Source organism: Chlorocebus sabaeus, chromosome 7, assembly GCF_047675955.1.
Source record: "Chlorocebus sabaeus isolate Y175 chromosome 7, mChlSab1.0.hap1, whole genome shotgun sequence".
NCBI classification, from domain to species: domain Eukaryota; kingdom Metazoa; phylum Chordata; class Mammalia; order Primates; family Cercopithecidae; genus Chlorocebus; species Chlorocebus sabaeus.
In genome coordinates, this window is record NC_132910.1 from 21,912,122 (window position 1) to 21,926,816 (window position 14,695).

At 40.1% G+C, this 14,695-nt stretch overlaps 1 protein-coding gene across 23 annotated transcripts in view; it reads left to right on the forward strand.

Annotated features, from left to right (window-relative positions):
• The window catches only part of RUFY3 (RUN and FYVE domain containing 3), a 105,810-nt gene that overhangs the window by 13,229 nt on the left and 77,886 nt on the right, over positions 1 to 14,695 (forward strand). The window contains exon 1 of one of the 23 annotated variants that reach the window (XM_073017396.1): positions 4,653 to 5,748. The exons of 18 other annotated variants lie outside the window; for them this stretch is intronic. In XM_073017396.1, the coding sequence (XP_072873497.1) occupies positions 5,571 to 5,748 (178 nt within the window). In that variant the 5' untranslated portion in view covers positions 4,653 to 5,570. Of the gene's footprint in view, positions 1 to 4,652; positions 5,749 to 14,695 lie in introns of those variants that run through there. 4 more of the 23 variants (XM_037994710.2, XM_073017398.1, XM_007998816.3 and 1 more) reach the window with 4 other exon arrangements.

Genomic DNA, 14,695 nt, shown 5'->3' on the forward strand with positions numbered 1-14,695 from the left:
AGGGTTGCCTTGAAATGAGAGGCGGGAGTTTAGAAGTTAGAAGGAGCACATAAGTACATGTGTTGGTCCATTTCTCCAGCGAGGGTTTCAGGGATATTGGTTATATTCTTTAAGGATTTAAAATTATACATTGAGTTTGCTATTCTTAAAAAGTGCACAATGCGTCATTTTAGAAAATGATTCCCCCCATCATTTATCTTTTCCTATTTCAGAATGTATCAAGTGTTCTTCATTTGTCCAACTAGTATGTAAATGTGGAGGGAACTAGTGATAGAGTGGTAGTAGGGTGAACCAAGTACATAGTGGAAGCATTTGGTCTACCCTTCGTGAGCACGTGACAGAAAAAAATCCATACTGGGTTCTCAGTTTGTCAGAATGTGCCCACTTACTAAAAGCCTGAACTAAATACGTAAGTTGGGGGGTCTGGAGGAAGACACGGGTTGTGCAGCATTAAGGTGTAAAGTATGAAAGCTGATTAAAAAAAAAGCCTTCAAATCTTAAATTTGTTGAAACTCACGTTTAGGAAATTTCATGAGGAGACTTTGCCTGTGCGTATGTGTGTGTGTGCGTGTGTTTTAAATGTCTTTTTACTTTTTCTGAGTAAAATTTAATGTCCGGGGAGGAGGAAGAGTTAGGATAGAAGGCTGAAGTTGCAGAGTGTAGAAGGAACATGGACTTTGGAGGCATCTAGACAGAAGTAGCTTGGAATAACAGATCTGCTACTTGCTAATTGTGTGATCCTGGGCCAGTTACGTGGCTGAACTTTGGTTTCATTGTGTATAAAGAGAAGGTATCAGTCTCTACTTTGCGGTGTTTCTGTGAAGACTTGACGTGGTATTTGTAAAGCACCTAACAGAAAATAGAAATTTAATAAATGATAGCTACTTTAAGTAATTTTTCCACAATATGTAACAGACATTGAGGCTGTCAAGTTAATCTTTGTCTTATAGCAGCAACCGAGTACAAATATCCTTTAAGAGGAATGTAACTTCTGACTTTGAAGTGTGAATTTTATTTGCTTTGAATCAGTCCTAATGTGGAAAATACAGACTGTTTAAGCAGCTAGAACGTAGTATTTTTTGATCTTCATTTTGGATTTGAACTTCACATAGGCCTATTAATTCTTTTAGGGTCACAGACTGAACTCCCACCTGCCTCACAACCGTCTTACAAATAGGTGCCATTACTCACAAATAGGATCAAATGAGAAAATAGTTCAATACAGCTCATACAGTAATTACTCTGTATATGAGAAAAAAAAAAATCAAGGTTTGAATATCTTACTGATGGCTTAACTTTATCTTTTTATGCAAAGCTAAGATGTTTACTTAGTAAAGACCAAAATGTAAAAACAGTACTAAACAATATCTAGAATTTTTTTTTTTTTTTTTTTGAGATGGAGTTTCGCAGGCTGGAGTGCAATGGCATGATCTCAGCTCACCGCAACTTCCGCCTCCCAGGTTCAAGTGATTCTCCTGCCTCAGCCTCCAGAGTAGCTGGGATTACAGGCATGTGCCACCACGCCCAGCTAATTTGGGTTTTTTTTTTTTTGAGACGGAGTCTTGCTCTGTCACCCAGGCTGGAGTGCAGTGGCCGGATCTCAGCTCACTGCAAGCTCCGCCTCCTGGGTTTATGCCATTCTCCTGCCTCAGCCTCCCGAGTAGCTGGGACTACAGGCGCGCGCCACCTCGCCTGGCTAGTTTTTTGTATTTTTTTTTAGTAGAGACGGGATTTCACCGTGTTAGCCAGGATGGTCTCGATCTTCTTACCTCGTGATCCACCTGTCTCGGCCTCCCAAAGTGCTGGGATTACAGGCTTGAGCCACCGCGCCCGGCCTTGTATTTTTAATAGAGATAGAGTTTCTCCATTTTGGTCAGGCTGGTCTTGAACTCCCGACCTCAGGTGACCCACTCACCTCAGCCTCCCAAAGTGCTGGGATTGCAGGTGTGAGCCACTGCGCCTGGCTATAGGATTGTTTTTATAAGTTTCTACAAATAGTACTGTTTTCATAGTAACTTCATGGCCTATAAACAATGGATACCTGTTCGTGCTGAAGACTCAATGGTGTTTTACCTAAAGAACAGCATAGAAGTACAGGTTTTCTTGTCCACCCCTGGGTCTTATTTCTGAAATGGCTGCTAACAACTCAAACTGGTAGATCTGGGAAATTGAAGGATACCAACACAGGCATGATTTTCTTTCCTTGCCAAAAACTTTAGTTGTTTTGGGCTTGCCTCTCTGTGTCCTCTATCTGGAGAGAGGCAGGGTGGGATGGATCTTCCGAAGGAATGTTAATCAAGTTTCTTGCTTACTAACCTTGATGTTCCTGTAGTGTTGGTATGTTGCAATCAGTGGAGATCTGTTCAAGTTAGTAAATCCTTACTGGGGTGAAGAGATTGTCATGGTTTGTGACAAGGCCGAATTCAGGTTTTGGACCCCAGGCAATCACATGGCATTCAGATTTATTCATGTATTCCTTATTCTATTTTAAGAACATATCAGTGATCTAGAGTTTTGGTATCACACAGAGAGCTAGCTAGGGCTGTTTGGAGTTGTGGTTCCAGAAATGTCCCATGTAATTTGAAGGTTTTAATGACTACTTACTATGTTTTGAAGTATTGCATGTTATAAAGTGAATCTATAAACTGTTCCCTTTATTAATATATAATATGGGAATATTTTTGGCTAGAAAGGAATTGAACTGAATTAAATGAGAATGTGTTAAATGAAGGCTTGTGTTCGGTATTTGGATATGAAAACTCTGTTTCCTGGAAAAGGTGTTCCTGTCTTACTGCTGCGTGCCTGGATCACTACCTGCCATGTGGAGCATCTCTTAGTGAATATCTGTTGAATGAATGAATGAATGAATGAATGAATGAATGAATGGCTCTGAGTCTAGATGTAGGGTGATGATGAGAGAGAATGAGATAGATGTAAAACCAGAAGTATTTTGCTTTCCTTAGTAACTTACTGATTTTCCCCAATTATAAATAAGCCTATATATATGCCTTCTTACATTGTGCCAGTATACCCTCCTTTTTTTTTTTTTTTTATTTTGAGACAGGGTCTCACTGTGTCTCCCAGGGTAGACTGCAGTGGCACAGTCTCGGCTCACTGCAGCCTCTGCCTCCTGGCCTCATGTGATTCTCCCACCTCAGTCTCCCAAGTAGCTAGGACCACATGTGTGCACCACCATACCCTGCTAATTTTTGTTTTTGTAGAGACGGGGTTTTGCCATGTTGCCCAGGCTGGTTTCAAACTCCTGAGCTCAAGCCATTCACCCGACTCAGCCTCCCAGAGTGCTGGGATTACAGGCACATGCCACCGTATCTGTCTAATTTTGGTATTTTTAGTAGAGAATAGGTTTCACCATGTTGGCCAGGCTGGTCTCGAACTCCTGATCTCAGGTGATCTGCCCGCCTATGCCTCCCAAAGTGCTGGTATTACAGGCATGAGCCACTGTGCCCAGCCATCTGGCCCCTCTTCCTAACAATGTGAAAATGCCAGTTTCTCTACAGAATTTGATTATTAGCATTTTTTTCTTTCAGTTCAGTCTCAAATTAGGATGAAGCATTTGAGATTTTAAGAATGTTCAAGCAGAAGTTTTTTAGTTTTCAGAAATTAGCTAAATTAAGATGTCCCTCTGATAACAATCCTTAGAAAGGAATACATAGTCTCAGGTCATATTTCTTGAATTTGTATGTTCCTCCTTAAAATTGAAACCCTTAAAGACAAAAACAAACACTTTCTTTCAATTGTCCAAAACATTTTCAAAGAAAATTGTTATTCTTCTTGTAATTTATGTAGTTCATAAAGCAAGTACCTGCCCTTTTGCTACCAAGGTATAAATGCCTCATTGAATAATATAGGGCCGTGTGTGTGTGTGTGTGTGTTGATTTAAGAAAATATAATTGTCTTCAGTATGTTATTGAATGGGAGGATTTTTAAAATATAGCATGGTTTAATCTTCTGCTTAGAAACATACTTCATGCTTAAGGCTGGGCACGGTGGCTTATGCCAGTAATCCCAGCACTTTGGGAGGCAGAGGCAGGTAGATCACGAGGTCAGGAGTTCAAGACCAGCCTGGCCAAGATGGTGAAACCCTGTCTTTACTAAAAATACAAAAATTAGCTGGGCGTGGTGGTGGGTACCTGTAATCTCAGCTACTCGGGAGGCTGAGGTGGAGAATTGCTTGAACCCAGGAGGTGGAGGTGCAGTGAGCCAAGATCATGCCACTGCACTCCAACCTGGGCTACAGAGTAAGACTCCGTCTCAAAAAAAAAAAAAAAAGAAAGAAAGAGAAAAGAAAAAAGAAAAAGAAAGAAACCTATTTTATGCTTGGTATAAACTTGGTAAATACAACAAAATCAAAAAGGGGGGAATTGCCATTAATCGGGAAAGATTTTACTTTTTTAACTTCAAGGTTTTTTTTACATTTCTGCCTAACCTAAAAGGTCAAGTTTTTGTACCTTGGAGAAGGAAATTGTAAATGCCCAAGAATAAGATATATAAATTGAAAATCTGTTTTAGCTTTTCTTTTTATCTTTTTATTTTTTTTCCTTCTGAGAGCCTCAAGTTTTTATGCTTTAGCTTTTCTTAAAACATAACGTGTAGCATAGTAAATAATTTTAATAGCTATGTAGATAAGAATAAAAGAGATGAATTATGTGCTTGTTAAATTAATCTAACTGCCTCTTTCACCGTCTTTACTATAGATTATTATCCAGTATTGATTGTCCTCCTTTTATTCAGTCCTTGATCCCAAAGTAAGAGAAATTGATGAGGATATGTGCATTGTGTTATGTCTGATCACAGTTTGACTAGCAGAGTCTGGAAGTGGGTTGTACAGGATGAGAGAGAGAAGCCTAATTGCTCTCCCAGCATCAGCAGCATCTATAAAGCATCCTGGGAATTGCTTGCCCTACGTTCAGAGCAGCTGGTCACATGAGCCTGAATTTTCAGTTCAGTTCATTAGTCAGCCATTTTGGTCAACACCCTGCTTACTGCGCACGGCCAATCCTATGAGAACTCAGCATCCCATCTCATCTGAGCAGATCCTGGAAGTGATTTCTGCAGCTCAGGATTTTTTTTTATTTAAGCTACACTGAAAATATAGGTTTATTTTTTGTTCAGGTTTTTCTTTTGTATTTTTTTCTGCACAAAGGAGGAGGATTTTTCACTTATTCATATCGAGGCCAGATTTTTAAAGCCAGCTAAGGCAGCATCGGCTGTGCAGGATTTAAAGCCTATAGCTCTGCTGAAAAAAAAGGTGGGGGGCAGGGAAAGGAAGATAAAAGGAGAGGAAGCTGGGAGAAGACAAGCATCATCTTATTTTGCTATGTGGTAGGAACTGTCTGTAAGATAGTGTAGAATTGTTTATCTTGAGCAGTTTGTTCTTAAACTATAAGGTATTTTTCCTTTTTTTTTTTTTAAACCTCCCCCACCCTTTTCCTGAAAGCTTTGTTTCAGAGCTTTGTATTGGGTTTTTTTGGTGAGGAGGTTGTATTTATTTTTGTGGTGTGTGTGTGTGTGTGTGTCTGTGTGTGTGTTGTGGTCCCAGCTGAGTCATCATGTCTGCTCTGACGCCTCCGACCGATATGCCAACCCCCACCACTGACAAGATCACACAGGCTGCCATGGAGACCATCTACCTTTGCAAATTCCGAGTGTCCATGGATGGAGAATGGCTCTGCCTGCGAGAGCTGGATGACATCTCACTTACACCTGACCCAGAGCCTACCCATGAAGGTATGGTCAGATCCTGCCCGCTAATGCCTCACCAGCATCTTCATTGTTATGGGGGAGGGCTGGGAGGATCAGGGAGAGGTAGAAAAAAACCTACACTCTCAACTGTTAACAGTCCTGAAAACCTTGCATCCTTACTTACTACCCAGCTCCCCTCCTCTTGCTCATGGGGGAAAAATAATTTTTTTCCTGCCCCTTGAGGTATCCTTTCAAAAGACGCTGGATAGTTGTTTAGAGTTCTTTGTCTTTAAGCCTCTAAAGAAAGCATTTGAGGTCACTTATCACATCTGATTCTAATCAATAAAGCTATTAATTTTGTTCATATATGAAAATGTTCATATATGAAATTGTAGTGATTTATAACACTAACTTAACACAACATGAGTATAATTATAGGATTGTACATGATGAATACAGTAGAAACACCAGGGTATCCTCACCATTATATGAGGATATAATGTTAAGCAGGTTGTGACATCTAGGAAAGATTTGATAAAATATTATCTTTTTTAACAATATGGATTATTAGGTTAGATGAGAAAATAAGTTTCAGCATAATGCCTTGGAAAGGTTAAATATGATTAATATGGGATCCCTATATATTACAATAGAATGATAATATTGGAATCTATTGCCCATTGCTTTTTATAAATTATTTGTGGTAACTCTTATGATCCATTTGAGATTTCCACTGTCAGTACCTCTGAGATCTTTGTGGTCTCTTGACTTGTGACTTTTTTCCTGGACTTTTCCTAATTTATGAGAGGTTTTCTGCTTCTACCCTTTAATTCTCTTAATGCCACAGAAAGATTTATTTGAGTCATAGCTACAAATTATTTTGTTTTTAATACAGTGGCTTCTTAGCTAGGGTTTATTCTCTGTCCTTATACTGATGAAAACAAAAACGCTTGCATGTGAGGAGAGATTCTTTATAAACCTATGCCTGATAGTTAGGCACATCAACAAGACAAAGAAGACCATAGGTGAATTGTACCTAGCAGGTGGGGTTAGGAAAGGTGATTCTCTGCCTTTGACCTTGAGTTGAAATCTTATCATGACTCAGAGTTTGCCCATTGTGTTTGATAAGGATTTTATCTTCCCAGTCAGCCTTAGCCTTGATAAAGTTTTAGGGATGGTTAATATCACAGAACACAAAGCAGTCATTTTGGGTGTGTCTTTAAGAACAATGTTTAAGTGATTTTTAAGACCCTTTGCATCTTGTAACAATTGGTTTGTTAATTGGACAGCTTTCTTTGGCTGTAAGTTTCGTTATGTGCACAAGTTATAAGACATCAGCTGAAATTCCATGCAATGCCAGTACTATTTATTTTTTATTATTATTTTATTCTGTATTTTCATCAAAACATCGTTGCATCCAACAATTCCAGTACTACTTAAAACAGCCTCCAAAGCTTTAAAAGTCTTGACAGAAGAAAAATACAGTTTTAGAAGGCTACCAAGAAGTCTTCTGGCAACTGCCTCAGTTTACATATTTTGTTTGAAAAAAATGTGTTCCCGTCCATTTTGAGAGTCATACAATATGAAATATTCCCTTTATTATGAAATCTAGTTTATCAGTGTCTCAAAAATAATTTTTAACAATTTTACCACTTCGAATATATGTTTTTGGAGCAATATTCCTACGGATAAGCAAAAGTGAGCTGTTTGGTTCATGTAAGCGTTTGTAGCAGTGTCATTTGAATTCTTCATAGAGAAATCTGTAGCAACACATTTCTCAGTATGGAAAATGTGTGAGAGCTATAACCTAAGCAATAAATTGTATGTCTACTGATTAAAGAAATCATGAATACAGAGTTTCCAAGACCTTTAATCAACTATAGAGGATTTGGAAGAAAATAGAGAAATGCTAATAGTGCATTTTAGAATTTTGCCTTAAATTGGGCAAGAAAGCCATTATTTTAAATAATTAGAAATGAAAATAAAGAAAGTATAGGCCCATGAAAGCCTATGAGTATTATTTTCTTGTTCCATTACCAAACTCTGGATATTTAAACAGTCATTTAGTCCCAAGAAATAATCCACTTTTATGTTACTACCACCGACAGTTATTATATTTAATTTATCTATAAGCATTTAAATGGTGGTCACCAGGCCTATGATTATGTGAATCTCACCTTGTTGACAAAATGAAACTCCTGATGTCTGGACACAGAAGTATTCAGACTGCTTTCCGGGCTGATTTATAGAGGGAAAAACATGTGACCACCCAAATCCTAGAGTGAAGTCTCCTTACTCCTACAAAAGAAAATAGGCAAAAAGCATAATGTTCCCTCTTAAAATGATGTAGACCGACCGTATGTACTCAGCAATAGAGGCTCTGTGGCTTCCACATTTTATTTTCTTAAAACCAGAGTTCCTGGCCTTTCACTGAGCAGTCCACAGTACAGGCCTGGACCTAGAGTTTCTGCCTACTTTAACCCTTAAATAAATGAGAATAAAAGCATTCACTTCATTATCTCAATGCTTATTGGTGGTCAATGAGATTATCTCTCTTTTGTTTTATTTACTTTTTTTTTTTTTTTTTTTTTTGGAGACAGAGTTTTGTTCTTGTTGCCCAGGCTGGAGTGCAATGGCACGATCTCGGCTCACCGCAACCTCCGCCCACCGGGTTCAAGCGATTCTCCTGCCTCAGCCTTCCAAGTAGCTGGGATTACAGGCATGCGGCCTGTAATTTTTTTTTGTATTTTTTGTATTTTTAGTAGAGACGGAGTCTCTCCACGTTGGTCAGTTTGGTCTCGAACTCCCGACCTCAGGTGATCCACCCGCCTCGGCCTCCCAACGTGCTGGGATTACAGGTGTGAGCCACCACTCCCGGCTTATATACTCTATGTTTAAAAGCCAGAAGCAAATCTACAACAAGTTTAATTGCAAATAGATTTCCCCTAAAGGGAAATCACAGTCCTGTGATTGATTCCACAGGAGAGGCTTCATTAAGTGAGACCTTAAGAGGTAACGAGGTGGTCACCAGACCAACATAGGGAGGACATTTCAAACAGTACATAGTGAGCTGGCCCAGCCAGGGAATAGCAAACAGGAGCACAGTGGGCTTCTGTTTGGCACAACGGGGAGCAAGGCTGGAAAGATAAGCAGGGGCTTGACTGTAGAAATCTTCTTATTCATACTGAAAAGCCTGCATTTGATTCTGTAGTGAAAAGCTACTGGTGCTTTATGTCTGGGAGTAACGTAAAATAAGATTTGTATTTGGAATGATCACTCTGGCAACAGTCTAGTGGATGGATCAGAAGAACATAAGCTCTCAGGGACCCCTAACTCTAACTATTAAAATGGTCTGGGTAAGAGATGACAATCTCAAATTAAGGCAGCGAGAGTGAACACAAAAGGAACAATCCTTGGAAAAGTAGAATGTCCTCGATGACTGAAGGGCTGGGTGGCTAGAGAATGAAGGTGAGGCGGTGCCTGGGATGACTCTCCAACTTCTGGCTGCAGAAGCTAGGTTCCCTTTACCAGTACAGAATGGAGAAGGAAGTTAACATTTGAGTTCTTGATGCTTAATAGATTGTGACTAACAAAAGCACTACCATTATTCTTTTTTTTTTTTTTTTTTTTTTGAGACGGAGTCTCGCTCTGTCGCCCAGGCTGGAGTGCAGTGGCCGGATCTCAGCTCACTGCAAGCTCCGCCTCCCGGGTTTACGCCATTCTCCTGCCTCAGCCTCCGGAGTAGCTGGGACCACAGGCGCCCGCCACCTCGCCCGGCTAGGTTTTTTTTGTTTTTTGTTTTTTTGTTTTTTGTATTTTTTAGTGGAGATGGGATTTCACCGTGTTAGCCAGGATGGTCTCGATCTCCTGACCTCGTGATCCGCCCGTCTCCACCTCCCAACGTGCTGGGATTACAAGCTTGAGCCACCGCACCCGCCCTCTTTTTTTTTTTTTTTTGGAGACAGAGTTTCGCTCTTAATGCCCAGGCTGGAGTGTAATGGCGCTATCTCGGCTCACTGCAACCTCCACCACCCAGGTTCCAGCGATTCTCCTGCCTCAGACTCCCTGAGTAGCTGGGATTACAGTCATGCGCCACCATGCCCAGTTAATTTTGTATCTTTAGCAGAGACAGGGTTTCTCCATGTTGGTCAGGCTGGTCTCAAACTCCTGACCTCAGGTAATCGCCCGCCTCAGCTTCCCAAAGTGCTGGGATTACAGTCGTGAGCCACCGCGCCCCGCCCATCACTCTTTCAATTAAGCCTTCCACCCGCTCCACAGAAGCATTAATCAGATTTACACTTTTCCAGATTACATATCCTGGCTTAAGTCTGTACCCTAATTTCCATTAAGAGTTGGAATCCTCACATGGAAAGGCGGGGATGAGGATAAAAGGAGTGAGACTTAAATGGACATTCAGAGATGTGAGAATGTGGCTTACTTTCTTTCTTTGCTTGTGCCATGTCAGCACTAGAGGAGCAGCCTTGTTTATAGAAAATTCATTGTGCATTTTCTTAATTTTGAGAAACATGTACCACCATTGAAATGATCTCTCACTTTTTTTTTTAGTTTGTGAAAGCATAGTGGGATTTCTTTTCTTTTCTTCTTCTTCTCTCTCTCTCTTTTTTTTTTTTTTTTTTTTTTACCAAAGCAGTGTTGGAAGTAAGTAGAATTTCAAAGTAAAGGAACTTTTAAAGCACCATGAAAATTTTAGAGAACATATGTTCTCTGTTTTTCTCAAGAATGGAAGCAGAACACTTCAGTTAGACCTTTAAGCATCATTATATGAATTTCAGAAGTGGTATTATTACTGAGATGAAGTGATATGTTTTATTTTTGCCTTTTTTTTTAAAGTCACATGCTCATATGTGTCTGAATTTCTTGGAGTAACATTCTCAAAACAAGTTACATATAATTCTAGGATCAGGAAAATAATAACTTTTTTGTTTGTTTTTTGAGACAGAGTCTCATTCTGTTGCCCAGGCTGGAATGCAGTGGCAAGTTCCCAGCTTGCTGAAACCTCCACCTCCCAGGTTCAAGCAGCTCTCCTGCCTCAGCCTCCTAGTAACTGGGATTACAGGCAGGCGCCACCACACCTGGGTAATTTTTGTATTTTTAGTAGAGACGGGGTTTTATCATGTTGGCCAGGCTGGTCTTGAACTCCTGACCTCAGGCGATCCACCCACCTTGGCCTCCCAAAGTGCTGGGATTACAAAAAGTTAGCCAGGCATGGTGGCAGATGCCTGTAATCCCTGCTACTCGGGAGGCTGAGGCAGGAGAATCCCTTGAACCCAGGAGGCAGAGGTTGTGGTGAGCCAAGATTGTGCCACTGCACCCCAGCCTGGGCAACAAGAGTGAAACTCTGTCTCAAAAAAAAAAAAAAAAAAAAAAAAAAGATTTTTTAAAAGGCATTCACCAATACATGTTATGTATACACATGTCCACATACATGAAGGGCAGGCTATAGTATTACCTTCAATATTATTGAATGTTTAACAATAAAACCAACTATAGCTATGACTCAGTTTATAACACATTTACCCTTAAAAAGTTTACCTAATTAGAAATGTAAATGTTAGTAAAAGTTGTGACACTTTAAAGATAATTTTTAGGCCGGGCGCGGTGGCTCAAGCCTGTAATCCCAGCACTTTGGGAGGCCGAGACGGGCGGATCACGAGGTCAGGAGATCGAGACCATCCTGGCTAACACGGTGAAACCCCGTCTCTACTAAAAAATACAAAAAACTAGCCGGGCGAGGTGGCGGGTGCCTGTAGTCCCAGCTGCCCGGGAGGCTGAGGCAGGAGAATGGCATAAACCTGGGAGGCGGAGCTTGCAGTGAGCTGAGATCCGGCCACTGCACCCCAGCCTGGGCGATAGAGCAAGACTCTGTCTCAACAAAAAAAAAAAAAAAAAAAAGATAATTTTTAAAGAATGAAATCCTGACTCATTTGTTGTCTCAAGTGATTACAGATTTCCTTTGAATTAAGATGGGGTTATGTCCTGAGAAACCCATCCTAAGTTGAAAATACCATAAAATGAAAATGCATTTAACGCACCTACTGTACTGAACTTAATAGCTTAAATAGCTTAGGCTAGGCTGCCTTAAACATGCTTAGAAGACTTAAGTTAGCCAACAGTTGCGCAGAAGCATCTGGCAGCACAGTACCCTGTAGCGTATTGGTTGTTTACCCTGATCTGAGGCTGATGGTGTGGCTGAGTAGGATGATGTGGCTGACCAGGAGCTGCGGCTCGCTGCTGCTGAGAGAGGATCATGAGAGAGGATCACCTGGCATATTGCTAGCTCGGGAAAAGATCAAAATTCAGAATTTGAAGTAGGGTTTCTACTGAACTCATATCACTTTCTCACCATTGTAAAGTTGAAATATCGTAAGTTGAATCCTCATAAGCCGGGGACCGTCTGTAAATTGAAAATAGCCTAAAAGACAGCAGTATTTCAAAAGAGAAAATGTTATTTTGCATATATTGCCTTTACTCTGTAAAGTGTTTCAGACAGATTTTTTTTAAATAGAATTTATAATCTAAATACTATTCCTTGTTCTTAAACTAAATGTCCAGCTTTTGGTCTATTTTCTTTTTTATTCCACATTCCTACTGTCTGTTATCATTTTTTCTATATATATATATATATTCCTACTGTCTGTTATCATTTTTTCGATATTTATATGGTTTGAGTGGCAGGCAAGTTAAAAATTGCAATTTAAAATAATTTTTGTGTGCTTTTTAAAGTGAAGCTAAGTTGGATTTTTAAAATAAGACTTTTTTCCGATTACAAAAGGATATTTGTTGTGGAGATTTGGAAATTTCTTTCTTTTTTTTTTTTTTTTTTTAATGAGGCCTTGAGATTTGGAAATTTCTAAGTAGAATTTTGACACAGAATTCAAAATGACTGAAGAAATCTGCTGAATACCGAATGAGTCTCTTTAGAGTTGGGTGGATATTAATTAGACTATGGAAAACTTGATTGCTCTCAATATGGGGTATATTTGAGAACAGCAAAGAAATTAGTACAATAATAGGGTTGATTGGACAATTGGTGTTTTAGCTGTTGTGATGGTCATTAATTTAGAGATAATATAGGATAGTGGTTAAAAGTATGGATTTTGTGGCTTGGACCTGGACCTGGATTCAGTTCCTTACCCCACTACTCAGTAGTCATGTGACGCTGCACGAGTTATCCCTTCATGCTTGAGTTGTTTTTTTGTTTTGTTTTGAGACAGAGTCTCACACTGTCACCTGGACTGGAGTGCAATGGCGAGATCTCAGCTCACTGCAACCTCCACCTCCCGGGTTCACACAGTTCTCCTGCCTATAGCCTCCTGAGAGCTGGGATTACAGGCGCACATCACCACACCCAGCTAATTTTTTTGTATTTTTAGTAGAGATGACGTTTCCCCATATTGGCCAGTCTGGTCTCCAACTCCTGACCTCAAGTGATCTGCCGACTTCAGTCTCCCAAAGTGCTAGGATTACAGATGTGAACCACCACGCTTGAGTTTTTCTCTCCTCTTAACTGGGAATATTAATGGTAACTACTTGAGAGTTTAGGAGGATTAAATGAGATAATTTATGTAAATGGTAGCTATTTATATTAGTAGTTATTCATGAATCAGTAGCTGGAGCCACAGCAGTTTAAGCCATATTCTTAAATACATTGCCATTTTGTTTTACATTTATATTTTTATATCTAACTTTATAGAGTAGTCTAAACAAGTTATTTATCAGATAGACTAAAGATGAACATTAGTAGTAGCTTAAACTCAAGTTTTAGCATTGTCCTTTCTTGAACCTCTATAAATAAGAAAATAATTAAAAATCAATGAGTTATCAGTTATCAAGAAATATGTGTTTTTCTTTTCCTTTTTTTTTTTTTTTTTTTTTAAGACGGAGTCTTGGCTCTTGTCACCCAGGCTGGAACGCCGTGGTGCAGTCTTGGCTCACTGCAACCCCTGCCTCCCCGGTTCAAGCGATTCTCTTGCCTCAGTCTCCCAAGTAGCTGGGATTACAGGCACCCACCACCATTTCCAGCTAATTTCTATATTTTTAGTAGAGATAGGGTTTCACCATGTTGGCCAGGCTGGTCTTGAACTCCTTGAACCCGCCTTGGCCTCCCAAAGTGCTGGGATTACATGCGTGAGCCACCTCACCCTGCCAAAATATGTGCTTTTGGATGAGGAATCTGACATTGAGAGGTGATGCACAGATGATCAGTTGAATGCAATAAAATATATGTCTGGCCCGATTAGTTACTTTCTGCCAGGAATTATTTACTCCAAGTGTTAAAAATGTATTATCTCATTTAATTTTTACAACAACCTTTTGAGCCTAGGTATAGTTATTAACCCCAATTTACAAATAAACTGACATTTGGCCAGGCGCGGTAGCTCACACTTGTAATCCCAGCACTTTGGGAGGCCGAGGCAGGTGGATCACCTGAGGTCAGAAGTTCAAGACCAGCCTGGCCAACATGGTGAAACCCCATCTCTACTAAAAATACAAAAAAAAAAAAAAATGATTAGCCGGGCATGGTGGCAGGTACCTATAATCCCAACTACTTGAGATGCTGAGGCAGGAGGATCGCTTGAACCTGGGAGGCAGAGGTTGCAGTGAGCCGAGATCGCACCACTGTACTCACTCCAGCCTGGGTTACAAGGGTGAAACTCCAACTCAAAAATTTAAAAAAGTAAAATAAACTGACATTCAAGGATGTAATAACTGGTAGAGGCAGGATTCAAACTCAGACAACCAATGGCTCAACTCACACACAACACTCCTGTCTCAGAATTCTAGAGTACAAGTCCAACAATAGGCCTGCATTTAATAGGAGGAGTCTTCTTCCCAGTCTCTGATGACGTATTTCCAGAAGTTTTATACACAATTGAACACAGCATTGGCAACTTAAGTACAGTGAGCATCCAGATAAGGCCAGAAGCATCCCAGCTGGGACAGGCTTGGTGATTGCCATCTTGTTTTTTTT